The sequence below is a fragment of the Perognathus longimembris genome, chromosome 19, assembly GCF_023159225.1.
Source record: "Perognathus longimembris pacificus isolate PPM17 chromosome 19, ASM2315922v1, whole genome shotgun sequence".
Taxonomy (NCBI): Eukaryota; Metazoa; Chordata; class Mammalia; order Rodentia; family Heteromyidae; genus Perognathus; species Perognathus longimembris.
The window spans coordinates 40,031,491-40,048,145 of NC_063179.1; the positions used below are offsets into that span (position 1 = coordinate 40,031,491).

A 16,655-nucleotide genomic window follows, 5' to 3' on the forward strand; every position below is an offset into this window, starting at 1 on the left:
GTCCAGGCTGGCGTGGAGCCCCGCAATCCTCAGCTCTCAGCCTCCTGAGTAGCCAGGATTACAGGCGTAAGCCACCAGCAGCCAGCTGTCCATCTACTTTTAAGAGCAATAATCATATGGAATTCTATACATCAATCTATAACACCCTTGAAAATCTGTCAAAAAGTATCACTATACATTTATGGGAAAAATACAAAAGATACAGCTTTTGATAATTCTATGTGGAATAGACTGGTCCATGGAAAAGAAAATGATATTTGCTCTTGGGATTTCTGTTGTTAAGATCATTTTCAGGCAAGTGCTGTGCCATTTGACCCATACCCCCAGGCCTCTTAAAATCATTTCTATGACACAAAGTTCAACTCTATAGATACTCTATGGTTTAAAATTATAAGGGTTAGAAATTGAAAAAAAATTAGTTTACAATTCTTATTCTTTTAGTCCTTAGATCAGAATTCTTAAATTTGGGAAAATCACTTTTTCCCCAAAGGCCCATATTTAAAAGGTCTTGTATTAAAACTTGTCTAGTTTTTTTTCTTATCTACAGTATAAACATTGGGATTCTCTTAGAAAATAACCTTACTGGTAAATCTCATGAAGGAAGCTATTAAAATTTAGGATCTAGAAAAGGAAGCTTTGTGGGGCAGGGTGTATTACTATTTTCAAAAGAGAGATCAGTCAACTTCAAAATCCACTGGATGTTAAACTGACTCTTGGGAGGATAATTAGACAGATCCTCATAGTTCATAATATTAAAAAAAAACACCTAGCATTGAAATGACTCAATAGGCCCCTGTTCCTGTCACTACATATTCCACAAAATTCTTTTTCTTGTCCAAGGCTGGTGCCTGAACTACAGTTCCCTCAATAGAAATTCTTATGTCCAAATGAAATATTCTGCATTATTTCTTACATGACTATCAGCGATATTCTTTTTTTTTTTTTTTTTTTTTTTTTTGGCCAGTCCTGGGCCTTGGACTCAGGGCCTGAGCACTGTCCCTGGCTTCTTCCCGCTCAAGGCTAGCACTCTGCCACTTGAGCCACAGCGCCGCTTCTGGCCGTTTTTTCTGTATATGTGGTGCTGGGGAATCGAACCTAGGGCCTCGTGTATCCGAGGCAGGCACTCTTGCCACTAGGCTATATCCCCAGCCCCAGCGATATTCTTTTTAAAGTTTCAAAAGCAAGACTCCTACCTTGAGAACTGTATGAAAGTCTGTGGTCATTATGAAATTCTGCTGAAGCCATGATGAGGCTCAACATCCAAGTCAACGTCTTCCACAAAATTTCCATAATTTAGAAAACTGGTGATTTTTTGGAGGGCTACCTATGTGCTAGAGAGTCAATATCATACCAAAATCGAAGCATAACAATGCTGTACTTAATGCTTCTTGCAAAGTAGCTGTTAGATGTTCTGTTTAATGGATACTCTTTTCCAACATTCTGTACTTTCTCCTGTGTCCAGATTCATGTTCTCAATCCAAAATGAAGAAAATAATGGTAATAAATGTGTTCAGAAGCAAAGCATTAAGTTGATCAGTCACTAAAATATGGCCATTATTTAACCTAGAAGAACAAAACAAAGAAAAATGTAAGTTAATTAACAATTATCTTGAATGGACAGATTTACTATGTATAGTTGCCAAAGACATAACTACGTAGTACAGTTATATTAGACCATTGTTTTTCTTTAGAGTCTAAATAAATATACATGAATCCATGTATCTAAATCTTAAAGAAAATATTAAAGCTACTTAATGAAGTCTACATGAAGAAATTTTGAGATTAAACCACATAGATAGTGCTTGTCTAGCATGCAAGTTTGGTCCTTAGCACAAGAAGAAGGAAAGAAGAGAAAGCTAGAGGAGGAGGAAGAAAGGAGGCGGAGGAATTTGAAGAATCATAATGCTTCCTTTTTAACTTTGAAGATAACAATGAATGGATACAGTGGGCTAATCTCCTTTGGATACAGTTTTTTTTTTTTAAAGACTAGTGCTGGTGTCTCATGCCTGTAAATCCTAGCTACTCAGGCTGAAATCTGAGGATCACAATTTGAAGCCAGTCCCAGCAGAAAAATCGGTGAGACTCTTCTGTCCAATTAGCCACCAAAATGCTGGGCGTAGTGCTGTGGTTCAAGTGGTAAAGCACTAACCTGGATCAAATAAGCTCAAGGACAAGCCATAAATTTAAGCACCAAGACCTGCACGCACGCGCGCGCACACACACACACACACACACACACGGGTGCAAGTAAAAAAACATTTCTTGTCAAACTTGCTACCCCCTCCCTGATTTTTCTCCCACCTCCCCTCCTTCTCAATCCCACCCCCAGTTGTACAGTTAGTTTACCACGTATTATCTTGAGTGTATTGCTGTTGCATTGGTTTGCCTTTTACCCTTTGTCTCACCATTTTAATATTCCCCTCCCCTTCCCTAATTCAGACAGACATATATAAAAATACCCAGGGTATCAGAACTAAATATAGTGACAACAGGGGCTAAATCATAAGGAAGATGAACAGAAGAAAAAAATTCACATATTATGTTGAAAATAACAACTCTTATCTCCCATTAATAAACAAAAAGCAAGATGTGGAGGTGTGACTCAAATGATAGGGCCACAGCCTTAAGCAAAAAAAGCCAAGAGAGTACAGGCCCTGAGTTCAAGCCTCAGTAATACTAGTACTAACAAAATAAAGACTGGCTTCAACATCTAATGTCACTCCATGGACTCGATAAACAGTACACGATTCCATTCCTTAACATGCTTCGTACACTCATTCATATCCAGGAATCATGCTGCTTATTGTTTTGTCCTGAGAAACATGTCTACAAATACAGTGCCACTTATCAACTGTCTTTGAACACTAAGACAGTGTCACAAACTCAAGTTCTAAAATGTTGGACCATATTTAATCTTTGATTTTATCTGAAAGCCTTAAATGACTTACAAAGCAACTCAAATAAAGCAATTTCAACATGATAGATTACACTTGAAAAGAAATTTTTATTTTATTTTTATTTATTTTTTTTTTTTTGGCCAGTCGTGGGCCTTGGACTCAGGGCCTGAGCACTGTCCCTGGCTTCTTCCCGCTCAAGGCTAGCACTCTGCCACTTGAGCCACAGCGCCGCTTCTGGCCGTTTTCTGTATATGTGGTGCTGGGGAACCGAACCTAGGGCCTCGTGTATCCGAGGCAGGCACTCTTGCCACTAGGCTATATCCCCAGCCCTGAAAAGAAATTTTTAAAACTTCATTTAAGCATAACAACAGATTGGAAGTCCTAGCTCACATACTATACTTTCAGCTATCAACCTCACTCAAAATTCATGTACTGACATTTTATTCAGACTACTAACCTAGTTAGCTACCTGATTCCCCAGCATACAGAACATTAGGGGAGAAAAGAAAAAAACTGAGGAATTAAAAACTATCTCACTAACAGCAAAACAGTCCCACAAAATGAACATGAAACTAAAAAAGTAGTTTTAGAACCGAAAAGCAATCCAGTTTGGGATAAAAGCAAACCATTCTTTAATAACATAACACTTTCTCTGTGTATATAAACTGTGTTGTAGCTCAATATCTGATTTTCATAGTACAATGCCTGAGTCAGAAACACACACCTAAACCATTTTTAATAAGATAAATTACTGTTAAAATAAGGAAGTACACAAAATGTTTTAGAAAGGATTTTCATCTTGGACCTCTAATGCATAGGATTATCCTACAATAAATGCTTACTACATGTTTGTTGTTGTTTTTTAAAGTGATGAACAGATGAATAGATCAATTAACCACAGTTAATTAATAATAAGACATTAAGAAAATTAATTTAGGCATGTAAAGGGATATTTGTAGTTAACCAGAAAATTAACTTATGAGGAATACTTCATTCCCTGTGGTGCTACAAATACTGGTTATTACAACCTATAAAACAACCACAACCTTTTAAAATCCCTTACATCTGCATCTACAAGTTATTAAGCCACTAGGCCTTGGGAAAGCTAGTCATTAACCAAAAATATTATCTTACTATTCTTAAAAGACAATAAAAACATCAGAATACCAAAAGGATTAAGAGAGAATAAAAGATTAAGACAGAATCCTTCCTCTGGATAAGCCCATAATCTAAATAGCAGAAAAATTCAAAGCAGACATATAAATACATAATGAAGTTATGGAAATAGGTTAAAAGGGATCACAAGACTTGTGAAAGAAAGATAAATCAAACAAAACTTGAGAGAGAGAGAAAAGCCACATTTGTGATAGCTTCTAGAAATGAAGGAAATTTCATAAAGTCAAATTGCTGAAGCTACTCATTAAAACTAGAATACATTCCAGAAGGTGTTGCTGGCCAGAGAAAGGGAGAGTGCTAGCATTAATAATAATGCAAATAGCAAATTTGCTTCCTATGCAGAAAGCTAATAAGTAATACCTGCCATGGTAGTTTAAAGATAGACCAAAAAACAAAGGATTTAGAATATACGTTATTTATTTTCATCTTCTCTCACAACACATTCATGCAGTAGAGGCTATTGGTCTGTGGATGGGAAGATTCTGATAGAACTTGTGATTCTCTCAAGTGTGATAATCCCCTCCCCTGAAAGAATTTAACTCTAACCCTGAGAATAACTCAACATTGAGGGGATGCCACTCCCATTACTAGATTCGAAAAGATTCTGACTTCCATCTTGCTAGCCAATTCTCTGTTGTTGACTTAGGTGAGATCCATTGTCATGTACAAGCCCACAGAAAAAGAAATAAAAGCAGTCTCCTGATGCAAGAAACTGAATCCTGGACTCAAATCACAATTCTACTGGTAGAGCACTTGCTTAGCAAAGGAGAGGCCACACAAAGAAATTGAATTTTGCCTCTAATAAGTGAGCTTCAAAAGCAGATCTTTCCCCTGTCAAATTATCTGCAGAAACCCAGTCTTTGCCAACACTTTACTTAAAACTAAACCCTGAAGAAAAGGCCATAGCTAAGCCATGGTTGAGCTCTGAGTTCATAGAAACTGTGAAGGCATGATGTTTCATGTCATGTAATCGGTGGTGAATTGTTATGTAGCAATTGATAACTAATGCAGTTACTGATTTCCAGATAGACAAGTTGACACAGAAGCCACAGAGAACTATGAAACAAGGAAGTCCACATTCACACATTAAGTCATCTCACATAAAAAATCTAAATTGTCTGTATATTGTCACATTTCCAGTTTGACAAACTAAACATTCAATAGTAGTTGCACAGAACTATGTTACATAATAGATGCAAGCCAGTCACTGGTGGCTCCTGCCAGTAATCCTACAATCCCAGCTACTCAAGAGGCATCACTATTGGAAGCCAGCTCAGACAGGAAACTCCATGAGCCGCATCTCCAATTCACCAAGAAAAAGACAAATGGAGCTGTGGCTCCAATGGTGGAGTGCTAGCCTCGAGCAAAAACACTCAGGATCAGCCCTGAGTGTGATCTCAAAATTAATTCTAGAACTATTTAATTAAGATAGGCACTATATATATTTTCTCAGGTAAAGATGTGTAAAGTTACTAAATCACACTAGTATTCACTAACACTAACACCAAGAACCCAGTTAATTTGCTTTACAACCTATGTACATATAATCTCCATACTCCAACCTTAGCCATGGGGTACTAAAGTATAATTATTACTTTGTGAACATTTATTTTTAGTGTTAGCAATTTTTCAAGTCACTAGAATGTTTTCAGTAGTAATGAATTACATTAACTGGATTCTTCATATACTTTATACTATGATCTTCCTTTAAAGAAAAAATTTAGACTTAACACATTTCAGTCAATTTTCTAGTTGTGGTGATAGATCGATTTTCCTGGATATTGAAATTAATGTCAAACTTACAGAATAATTGGGTGGGTTTGCGAAACAACAGCATTTCCCCCTAGAGAAATTTGTGAACTTTAGAATTTTGTAAACTTTACTCTTACTTACCTTCAAATTGTTCTGAAACATCCACAAATTTAAGGCAGTAGTATTAAGAGAAAATGAAATATGTAACAATTTGGCCAAAAATCGACTAATATGATATTCAGGATTTGCAATAAAAGGGGCACTGGTGTCTAATTAAGAAATTAGGAGCTCTGAAATTAAACAAACTAGTGTTATGGTCTTATTCCATCATTGCCTATAGTATCTGACCTGGGAGCATTCAACAAATTTGAAGTTGGAGGGATTTTTCTCCTCCTTACTCACTTTCTACTCTAACTCTTCACATTCGTCAAAGCCTTTAGAGTTTAGTGAATGAAGTTAGCAACATATATTAGTGCTTAGTTGGCTAGAGTTCAACCAAAACCAGTTATCTAACCACTCTTAATTCACCTACACAAGAGAATACATTAATCTACTTTCTGACACCTGCTGGAAATGTTCATCTAGGAACTATAAACAAGCATGTATGGAATTTGACTTTTCCTGAAGTGTCTAAAGTTCAAGCTAATACTAAATCACCAGACGATTGTCCAGAAATTACAATGCATTAAGATGTAAGATGTATAGCGGAAGTCATTAAGATGTAAGATGTATAGCGGAAGTATTACTATGGTGTGGAAAGCACAAACACTTTTAATTTAATTTTAATTTGATTTAGTTTGATTCCAAATTATTGAACTTCTCAGGATCTGTTTTCTCATTCATAAAAATCATAATGACAACAACCAATAAAAAATTATGGAGAAGATCCATTATATTACACCTGATACGGTGGCTGCATACTTCACTTTAATAATTAAATGCTAGCCTTCCTCACTTTAGTATATGTCATTTTCTAAAGGCTTCCCTTCAAAAGTAGTTTTATGTTCTTCCTTTCCTAAAAAAATGTGGAACAGTTGGATACAATAAAGACTCAGTCAACAAGGCAGAATTGTCTTTTAAAGTAAACTGCAAAGAACTCAGGTCATGATGAGTTATAACTATTTTAATTTTGAAAAGAGAATCAGTTTTCCATTGTATACATATGATGGTTTTCATAATACAAAGTTATAAAGTTAGGGAATCATTTACCTGCTTTTATATATCAAAGCTGTACTACCTGAGTCAAAAATACAGTCAGACAATTTTCAGTCCAGTGATTCCTTCAGTAGCTTCCCCTGGCTGAAGTTTACTGCTTGACTTTTTCCTCTCTCATCTGCACTGTCATCTCCACTCAAGTGATCTGGGAGTAGCTAAGGTAATAATTTTCTCTCATGAACTATTATTATGGAGCTAGAGAACATGTTTAGAAACCTCCATTTCTTTCATCCACCTTTACTTATTTTAAAGCTAATTTGATGTCCATGGAAGCAACAACAATATCATGTACCTTTCACATATTTAATTTTTATACATGAAAATTAAGTTCTCATTTCACTGTCTATTCTCTCAGCAAGTATTCCTCAGCTACTATATGCTAAGGAAAACACCAGGTTCAAAGTATAATGGTTTGTGGATCATTTATAAACTTTGTGAGATTAGTCTCCAAGAAAAGATGTGGTTAAACATTTAAATTAGCAAATGAGTCCAAAGCAAAAATAACAAAATTTACCAAAATAGAGCTCTAAAGGGCATACTGTCTCAAATTTCTTTCCTCAGATAACAAGGTAAATATCTCCTTTTAAATCTTTTTCCTGAAAACAGAAACATTTTATTTCTTGAGTTTAGTGTAAAAGTTGACAATCAGGGCTGGGAATATGGCCTAGTGGCAAGAGTGCTTGTCTCGTATGCATGAAGCCCTGGGTTCGGTTCCTCAGCACCACATATATAGAAAAAGGCCAGAAGTGGCGCTGTGGCTCAAGTGGCAGAGTGCTAGCCTTGAACAAAAAGAAGCCAGGGACAGTGCTCAGGCCCTGAGTTCAAGCTCCAGGATTGGCAAAAAAAAAAAAAAAAAGTTGACAACTTTAACCTTTCGTAGGACTAAATATCTAGCAATATCTTTCCCTTCCTTTCCCCTAAAGAGTCACAATCTGTCATTAAGCCTTCCTAATATAATAACACTTTTCTTCCTGTCACCAACATCACAACGAGGGCAAGAGTCAACCATAGACCATGAGTAGCTACTAGTAGTTACTAGGGAATCAGGAGGAAGTAGAAAGAATGGACAGGGTAGGAACATTCATCTCCCAGGTATTCGAGTAGACATGAGAAATATCCACAACAGTTCAGGTCTTGGGAATCACAAAAACATTAATACCACTACACACATTCTGCCATTTGTGACAAATAAATGAATCTGATTTGTTTGAAATCAACTTATTTGCCTCTATATGCCATTCTTTTAAAAAAAATCACATTTAAGCAGTAAATAAGCCAGACTGCAGCTACCACTTTGGTGGAAAGAAAAAAAAAGAACACAGAAAGCAATTATCACTAAAATTAAGTTTCTTATTTTTCTTCAACTAAAGCATTTTATGTTACATTTCTTGCCATCATGCTGTCTCATTTCATAAAGTTTCAGGTGATCAATATAAGTTTACCCCTCAAAAAAAATTAATCACAACCATTGAACATAAAAGAACATGTTGAAAATTACACTCAGAGTCTTGTTTAAAGTTCCAAGCATTGGTTCTGTTTCCCTTTTCCTCCCCCTGCTCTGCACACCCTCATCACCCCCCCTACCACCACCACCACCCCCACTCCACTTCATCCAGACAGAGGGTAACAGTCTGAGCTGCCCTGGTTGAGTTGATCCTAAAGTTAACATTCAGCAGCCCATTTCCAGACAGCAGCGCTAAATCTATTTGGATAAAACGCGTGTGACCCAGACAGTTGGCATTTGGCCCAAAAGCGTTGCACCGGCAGCTCAAATAAAAACAAGAGTAAGAAACTCACTCTCTTGTTCCCTCTCAGCGCGCCTTCTCGCCCTCTCTTGCTCTCCTTGCCTCTAGTACAAGGGAGGAAATTATCAAAGACAGATATTGTGGTACACATGATCAGAAAGAGGTTTACCAATACTCCCTCCAGCACTCTTCCTCCCCCCACCCCCAGTTCGACACCCACCCCCCAAATCCCTGCACTTTGGTCCCATACACCATGTATACAGACAGACATACCCTGATAAACAAGGCTCCAGAGGGCTATGAGTCTAGTATGTCCCGAGTGGCCAAAAGCAAATCAAAAACACACGCCTCCATCTCTTTGATTAGCCTATTAAGAGCTTAGCATATCGTAGAGCATCAGGCTACAGCTAGAACATTATTGCTATTCTCTGAGCCCAGGCATAAAATATGCACTTGTCTGAAGACTGAAGACGTTGACATGAAACTATAAACTACAGAAGGCTTTTCTTAAGAAAACTGGAAACGATTTAAAACACGAATATTATTAAGACTTTCTCCCTCACTATTTGGTGATTAGTTAAAAGACCGAAATAACCATCATAATGACCACTTCACAAAACATGGATATTCATATCATAAACAGATTTTGCATCATAAAATACTTGCAAGTCTTAAAATTGTATACAACTCCCGAGTAGTCTAGAGTTAAAATGACTTCTATCTGTAAAAGTTCAGTCAAGCTCACTCCTTGCCATAAAATAGAGAGAGAGAGAGAGAGAGAGAGAGAGAGGAGAGGGAAGAGGGGAGAGGAGAGGAGAGAAGAGGGTGTTAGTTTTCTTAGGCATTATTAAGAAGAAAAGCAAAGTGCAAGTTTTGTTTTTTTTTTCCTTAAAAAAAGTTTCATTGAATATTGTGAAGTCTTCCTTACCGTTTTCATCTTCAAATTCTGATTTTAAAAAAAAAAGTAAGTTTCAAACAATAGAGATTGCAATGGACGACTCACGTACTGCCTCTCCTTTTTTTTTTCCCTTTTTTTTTTTTTTCCTTTTTGCCCCCCTTTGCAAAAACCACACCAGCCAGTTATATTCTGCAGCCAGAATAAAACCCTATAGTCTGGCTAGCCGGGGCTTTCGAGAACCGACTTTCCGATTTGGCAGAAAAAGAGAATGCCTCCAATCCATCCAGGCTATCAACCTGAGATGTGCCTTTGCAACCACCACCCGCCTCTCTCTCCCTCCCCGCCTCAAATAAAAAAAAAGAGAGAGCGAGAGGGGGGTGGGTGGGGGGGTGGGGGTGGATAAAGAAAGCAAAGAAAGGAGAAAAGGCTAATTGGGGATGGAAGTGGTGCCCTTCTCTTCCTGGACAGCTTGGTGCCTTTGCTATGCAAATCACATGTGCAGCGCATCAAAAGGTATCAGCCGCAAGGAAGAGCCGAGGCGCAGGAAGGGCAGCGCAGTTCTGTGGAAGTAGCCCTAGCTCGCGCTGCCGGCCCCCGGCCAACTTGAATGGATTGCAGCGAGGAACTTTGGCAGCTTTCCGTCGGAGGCAGAGCGCACTGACGTCAGTCTGCAGATGTGCCGGGGCTGCGTCGGGGCGGGCGCGCATGTGTCCTGGGCCGTCACGTGGAGGGGGAAGGGAGGTAGAGAGAGGTACAATCGGGGTAACCGGCCACCAGCCATTCGCAAGGCTGGAGACAATGTCAACGTTTCCACACCGGGAAGGACAGGGATTCTGGCCCCGGTAACCTCTCTCCCCTAATCCATCCTGCCTCCTTCCTCTTCTTCTTCTTCCTCCTCCTCCTCCTCCTCCTCCTCCTCCTCCTCCTCCTCCTCCTCCTCCTCCTCCTCCTCCTCCTCCTCCTCCTCCTCCTCCTCCTCCTCCTCCTTCCTCCTCCTCCTCCTCCTCCTCCTCCTCCTCCTCCTCCTTCCTCCTCCTCCTCCTCCTCCTCCTCCTCCTTCCTCCTCCTTCCTCCTCCTCCTCCTCCTCCTCCTCCTCCTTCCTCCTCCTTCCTCCTCCTCCTCCTCCGCCTCCTTCCTCCTCCTTCCTCTTCCTCCTCCTCCTCCTTCCTCCTCCTTCCTCCTCCTCATCCTCTTCTTCCTCCTCCTCCTCTTCTTCCTCCTCCCTCCTTCTCCTCCCTCCTCCCTCCTCCCTCCCTCCCTCCTCCTCCTCCTCTTCCTCCTCCCTCTTTTTAGAAACTCCCATTGGGTTTGTGATTGGTGTTTCTTGGCCAAAGGAAAGAGGGGAGGAGAGGTGGGTGCCTTTAGGTGCACTAATATCAGTTTTAAAAAAAATAATAAAGATCCCAAGTGTCATGCTCTGTTGCTCTGTGTATTTTTTTTTTGAGCCAAATAATAAGCAATCGGGCTGCCTTGGAGGGATCCAGAGGGCACACGCTTACCCCAGGGGGGGCGGGCAGATGGGGGGGACCCCCGTGCCACAGGCGTGCAAGGCGCCTGCATCTTCCCCCAGCCAGGTGGCCGCCCAGAGGAGAGGCAACCGACTGAGATCCGCACACTTTCCATGATCCTGGACTATGGGTTATGGGGCGGGGGGGGGGGGGGGGAGGAAGAAGATTCCATTATTTCCCCAGGAAGGAAGGTGCATGGTGTTTTAAGCTGGGGGGGGGGGGGAAGGTACAAGTATGCTACAAGTATGCAGATCACTTTTAATTGTAATGAAAAGAAATCCAGAATCAGCTTTTCCTCCCCCCCTTCCTCCTTCCCACCCCCCCACCCCCCTCCCCTCCTGAAAGGTAAGGAGAAAAGGAAAGGAAAATAAAAGAGGAAGCCTGCTGTGATCTCAAGATAAACAAAACCTCCAAACTGGTTCTTCCAGCCTCCCATCTGCCCCTTCCCCGGCCCCCTCCCCTCCCCTGCCCTCCCCAGCTCCTAGCACCCCCCCCTCCCTCCCGCTTGGTAGGAAGGATGAGCTGCCCCTTCCCGGGGGGCACTTTGGGCTTTCCTCGGTGGCGGCTGCGGGGAGGGCGCCCCGGGACGGGCACGGAGCTGGGGCGAAAGGACCCAGCCATGCTCCCCATGTCCTAAGCAAGCAAACAAAAGTCCTGGCACCCGGATCGGAAACAGGAAGGGGAGGAAAGAAAGAACCACACGACGACCGTGGAAACCCGTGCCATCGGCGGCCCCTCTACCTGCCTGGCTGGACCTGCGGGGGGGGGGCGGGGGGGCTGTGCGAGGAGTTCCTGAAGTTTGGGGGGTGGGGGGGGATGGGGGGGGGGAGATGTGGCACTTTGACACTCCAGCCCTTGGTTCACACCAAACCCATGGCCCACGACCCCAGGCAGAAAGGCGCGCAGCACCCGCGGGACCGGCAGGAGATGGAAGGTCTTCTGACACCAGAGCTTGCATTTCTAGCTGCTGCGGGCATCATGGCCCCCGTGATTCCCTTCCCCACCCACGCCGGAGGTCCAAGGTGTCATTGTTCTGGTCGATCCACCAATAGCTGGCGAAGAGAAGGCATGAATCGGATTCAGGGCGTCCAACCCTGCGCATGGCCGGTCCCGGGGCTTCCTTCCAGGGGAGAGAGGGAGGAAGGCATTGGTCCCCGGTGAACCGTCAGCTTGACCTTTATCAGCAGGATGAGCTAAGCGCCATTGGAATTGTAGGAATATGTTCTGCGGTGGGCAGCTGACAGTTGTCTGAAATAGTCATGGGGCGGGGGGTGTATAAAATATCTGAAAAGTGGCTAAGACACAGCAATCATTGCTAACACCAAACCTAAGAACTCTTCTTACACAAAATCACCTGTTAGGGAGACGTAAAACTTCATCCACCCTCCTTGATTTTTTTTCTTCAAAAGATAATATTGAATAGGTGCCACCAGCTCCAAAAAGTGAAGGTTGAGACCTAATTAATCATTTGCGTAAGGTACCCGAAAAGGTTTTACTCTCAAGATAAACTGCCCTAACTAGTAGCAGTGTTGTGAAGCTTCTCCTCTGAGAAGTGCACTTTGGCTAATTACTTATTCAAAGAGTGCCATCCTGTGTCTCAACAGAGTAATGAAAAATTTCCAACAGATTTCTCATTTCCAAACCACTGAGTTAAGAACAGTAGGATCGTGAAAAATCATTAGTGTATATAAACACTACACAGTTTAACTGTATATCTCTGCATATATGTTAATATTTTAAATGTTTTACAGAAAACTTCAGCATATATAAAAGTAGAAACAAGTATAAAGTACTCCCAGTGTAGCCAACATCCGGTTTTAACAAGAGCCAAAACATCTCATTTATATCTCCCATTCCACCTTACTAGAATATTTGAAATAATAAAATAAATTTCAAATAATAACATATAATAATTATTATAAAAATCAAGCTATTTAGGTAGGTAGAGCTAAGTATACAGGTAGAACACTTGCCCAGAATTGAGGCCTTGGATTTGATTCCCAGACTGGCAGAATTAAGGAAATAAATAATAAATAAATCCAAAAGTAAACCAAGATATTTAACATACACATTACCTTACAAACTTAATATTTTTGGCCTGGTAAGAATGCTAAAAATTTGTTCACTCAACAGTTTTCAAGAGCAAAATATACGTATTAACTATAAACAAGGATTAACCATAAACTATTTACAGTGGATCTCTTAAACTTAATTTCCTTCACCAAAAGTTTGTACTCTTTGACTGACATCTTCCTAAACCCATCACATGCCCTCAAATCTTAAATCTCTTTGTCCTCCCTCACTTCTTGTTTTCTATGTCAATATTTTGCTATCTTATTATATATTCAGCATTTATGTTAGCATAGAATTTTTTTAATGTGACAATAGGTTGATGTAACCACATTATCAAAAAGTTTTTATTGCAGGAAATGAGAGCTGGTGATTGATCACCAGCACAGAAGGGAAGAATGAAATAGCAAAATATTTGCTAAATAAAATAATAAAGCTTTAAACTCTCAATTTTAGTGTCAGCTGAAATGCCTTAAAATTTCTATACTAACAAATCTATTTTCTCTTACAAAACTTTTCCCTCCCAAATTCCTTCTTTTTCCATTTAATTATAAGATTAGAAAAAGGAGTTGGTATAAGAGGAAAAAGTGTTAAGAGCAAACTCCCTAGATAATTTAGAAAACCAGCTTTGCAAAAAGTATTAGAAACTTAATAGATTTGGATGAAGAGAGCCTATTCAGAATATTGGGAGTGCTATAGTGCTTCCTAGTATGTGAGTATTTGAGGCCCTAGGTTAAATCCTCAGCACTGAAAGAAAATGGAAAAGAAATTAAGGAGAGGAATAAATTTGCATATATGTATCCATATATTTTAGACTGAAAATTTGAAGTAAAAGCTGAAGAGTCTGAGAGCCAAGGAATTAGAGACTAAGGAGCTTTTGAAGGTAAAAGAAAGACACTGCATTGTTAATTTATCAAAATGAAAATGAAAATTTAAAGAAATGCATTCTTAAATTAGACTGCATGTAGATTCAAAACACAAGATGCATTCAGACTTTATACTTGCTTGGATTAAACTGAAATAGGTGACTAATTATGGTTAATTGGGCTGGGAGTTTGGCCTAGTGGTAGAGCGCTTGCCTAGCATGCACGAAGCCCTGGGTTTGATTCCTCAGTTCCACATATACAGAAAAAGCTGGAAGTGGCACTGTGGCTCAGTGGTATAGTGCCAGCCTTGAGCAAAAAGAGCTCAAGGACAGTGCTCAGGCCCCAGTGTTCAAGCCCCAGGACTGGCAGGAAAAAAAAAATCCTAATTATGATGAATTATTCAATTTTCCTTTCTGGTATTAAAGATTCACTATAAAATCCACCTCCCTGTATTTTTGATAAAACACATTTTATTCGTTCAATGAGATGGAATTTAAATTTAATATAGTGAAAATAAATATTTTATATTCTTTTTAAAAGACTAGGATTTCTTAAGCAAGGGGAAAAGTGAATGCTTTTAACTTCATTAAGTAAACTTTACATAAACATTCAAAACTAAAACCATAATGCAGAGATTGGGAGACAAATTTGTAATACATATAATTCAAACTGAATAAATAAAGCATTTAACAAATCTTCACTAGACTATGAGACCAAAAATAAAATGGCATGAAACAGCCAAGGCATAGGAGAAAACAAGTTAATATATAATAGATAAACGATGCAGTGTTCCAATCTCAGTAGCAATCATGAAAATGTTTCCTTTTCATTCAAGAGGTTAAAATTTCTTAATGTCAATAATAAAGATTTAGAGTCAAGCACTCTTGCCACTAGGCCATGTTCCCAGCCCAATAATAAAGATTTAAAGAACTAGACAGCTACACTTTGAGGGGGCTAAGGACTAACCCAGAGCCTCAAGTATTTTAAGCAGATGTTTTACCACAGAGCAACATCCTGAGCCTTTGCTTTTGGTTCCTTTTCTTCTTTCTATTTCTGTTTCTGTTTTGATTGTTTTGCTTTGGTTTGAGATAGGGTCTTACTACATAGCACAGGCTGGCTTGATATCCTCCTGCCTCAGCCTCCCAAGTGCTGAGACTATAGATGAGTAACTAAATAACCAGCTGATGGTATATTTTCAATAGAACATGTATAAATTACGTGCAAATCCCCCAAAACAGGAATTTGGCAATAGTTAATAAATAGAAAGATTTGCATAGTCTTTGACACAACAAAACCTCTTTCAAGTATACAATCATAAGAAATTTTCACATCAGAAATTCTCCTTGATAATTATGTCAATATTATTTGTTGCAATTAATAATTTGAAAATAATTTATATCATTATTATAGGGAAATATGTTGTAATATACTATTGTATGGAAAATTAGTTAACAGATTTATACCTACATGTGTCAACAAGAATGAACTACAAACACTGAAATATATTTTCATTGAGAGATTATGATAGAAATCGGGATTCTATCTATATATTACTTGTAAATTTTTAATAGCGCATCAAATATATCTCAAACTTAACAAAATAAACATAAGAATGATACACACTATCTTGAAAATCATAGCTATCTGAAAGATAAAAATTCTCAAGAAGCCAGGTGCCCATGTTCATACCTGTAATCCAAGCTACTTAGGAGGCTGAGATCTGAGGATCACGGTTCATAACCAGCCCAGGCAGGAAAGTCCAGGAGACTTTTACCTCCAATTAACCACCAGACAAACAGAAGTGGTACTGTGGCTCAACTGGCAGAGCACTAGCCTTGAGCTGAAAAGCTCAGGGACAGCATTTAGGCTCAGAGTTCAATCCCCACAACTGATCAAAAACATTAAAAAAAAGAAGAAGAAATACATTGTTAATATGCCCTTGTGTGGAAAATTAATGCAACAGATGGATGGATTATGTCTGCATTGGAATATATTTGCATGGGTATATTGTGATAGAAATTGGAATTAGGTTTATACATAAAAGAATGGTATCTTGAAGATCATAGTTACCTGGAGGATAAAAATTCTCAAGACTCCGGGCACATGGTTCACGCCTGTAATCCTAGCTACTCAAGAGGCTCAGATCTGAGGATCATGGTTCAAAACTAGCCAGGGCAGGAAAGTTGTGAGACTCTTTATCTCCAATTAACCACCAAACAACCACAAGTAGAGCTGTGGTTAAAGTGGAAGAGTACTAGCCTTGAGCAAAAAAATTCAGGGATGGCACCCAAGCCACAGAACCAGCACAAGCGCGCACACACACACACACACACACACACACACACACACACACACACCACAATCTCTAGATGGTAGGATTAAGCAGGATTGGATTTCAGATGCTGTGAAATGGATTATTGAAGATGGCTATCTTACATCTATTTGTGCAATCATATAAATTTTCTATATTAATCTGATTATATAGATCATCTGTTACTTGTACTTGCCCATCCTACCTTAATTTTGA

At 39.6% G+C, this 16,655-nt stretch overlaps 1 protein-coding gene across 3 annotated transcripts in view; it reads right to left on the bottom strand.

The window, feature by feature from the left end:
• Adamts6 (ADAM metallopeptidase with thrombospondin type 1 motif 6) overlaps positions 1–10,036 on the bottom strand; it is a 217,360-nt gene extending 207,324 nt beyond the window's left edge. For all 3 annotated transcript variants that reach the window (XR_007214095.1, XM_048368168.1, XM_048368166.1), the window contains exons 1-2: positions 9,714–10,036; positions 1,194–1,563 (exon numbers count right to left, since the gene is read on the bottom strand). Coding sequence is in view for 2 of the 3 variants with exons in the window: in XM_048368168.1 (XP_048224125.1) it covers positions 1,194–1,290 (97 nt within the window). In the remaining variant the exon portion in view is untranslated. The remainder of the gene's footprint in view (positions 1–1,193; positions 1,564–9,713) is intronic.
• Between the last annotated feature and the right edge of the window lie 6,619 nt (positions 10,037–16,655).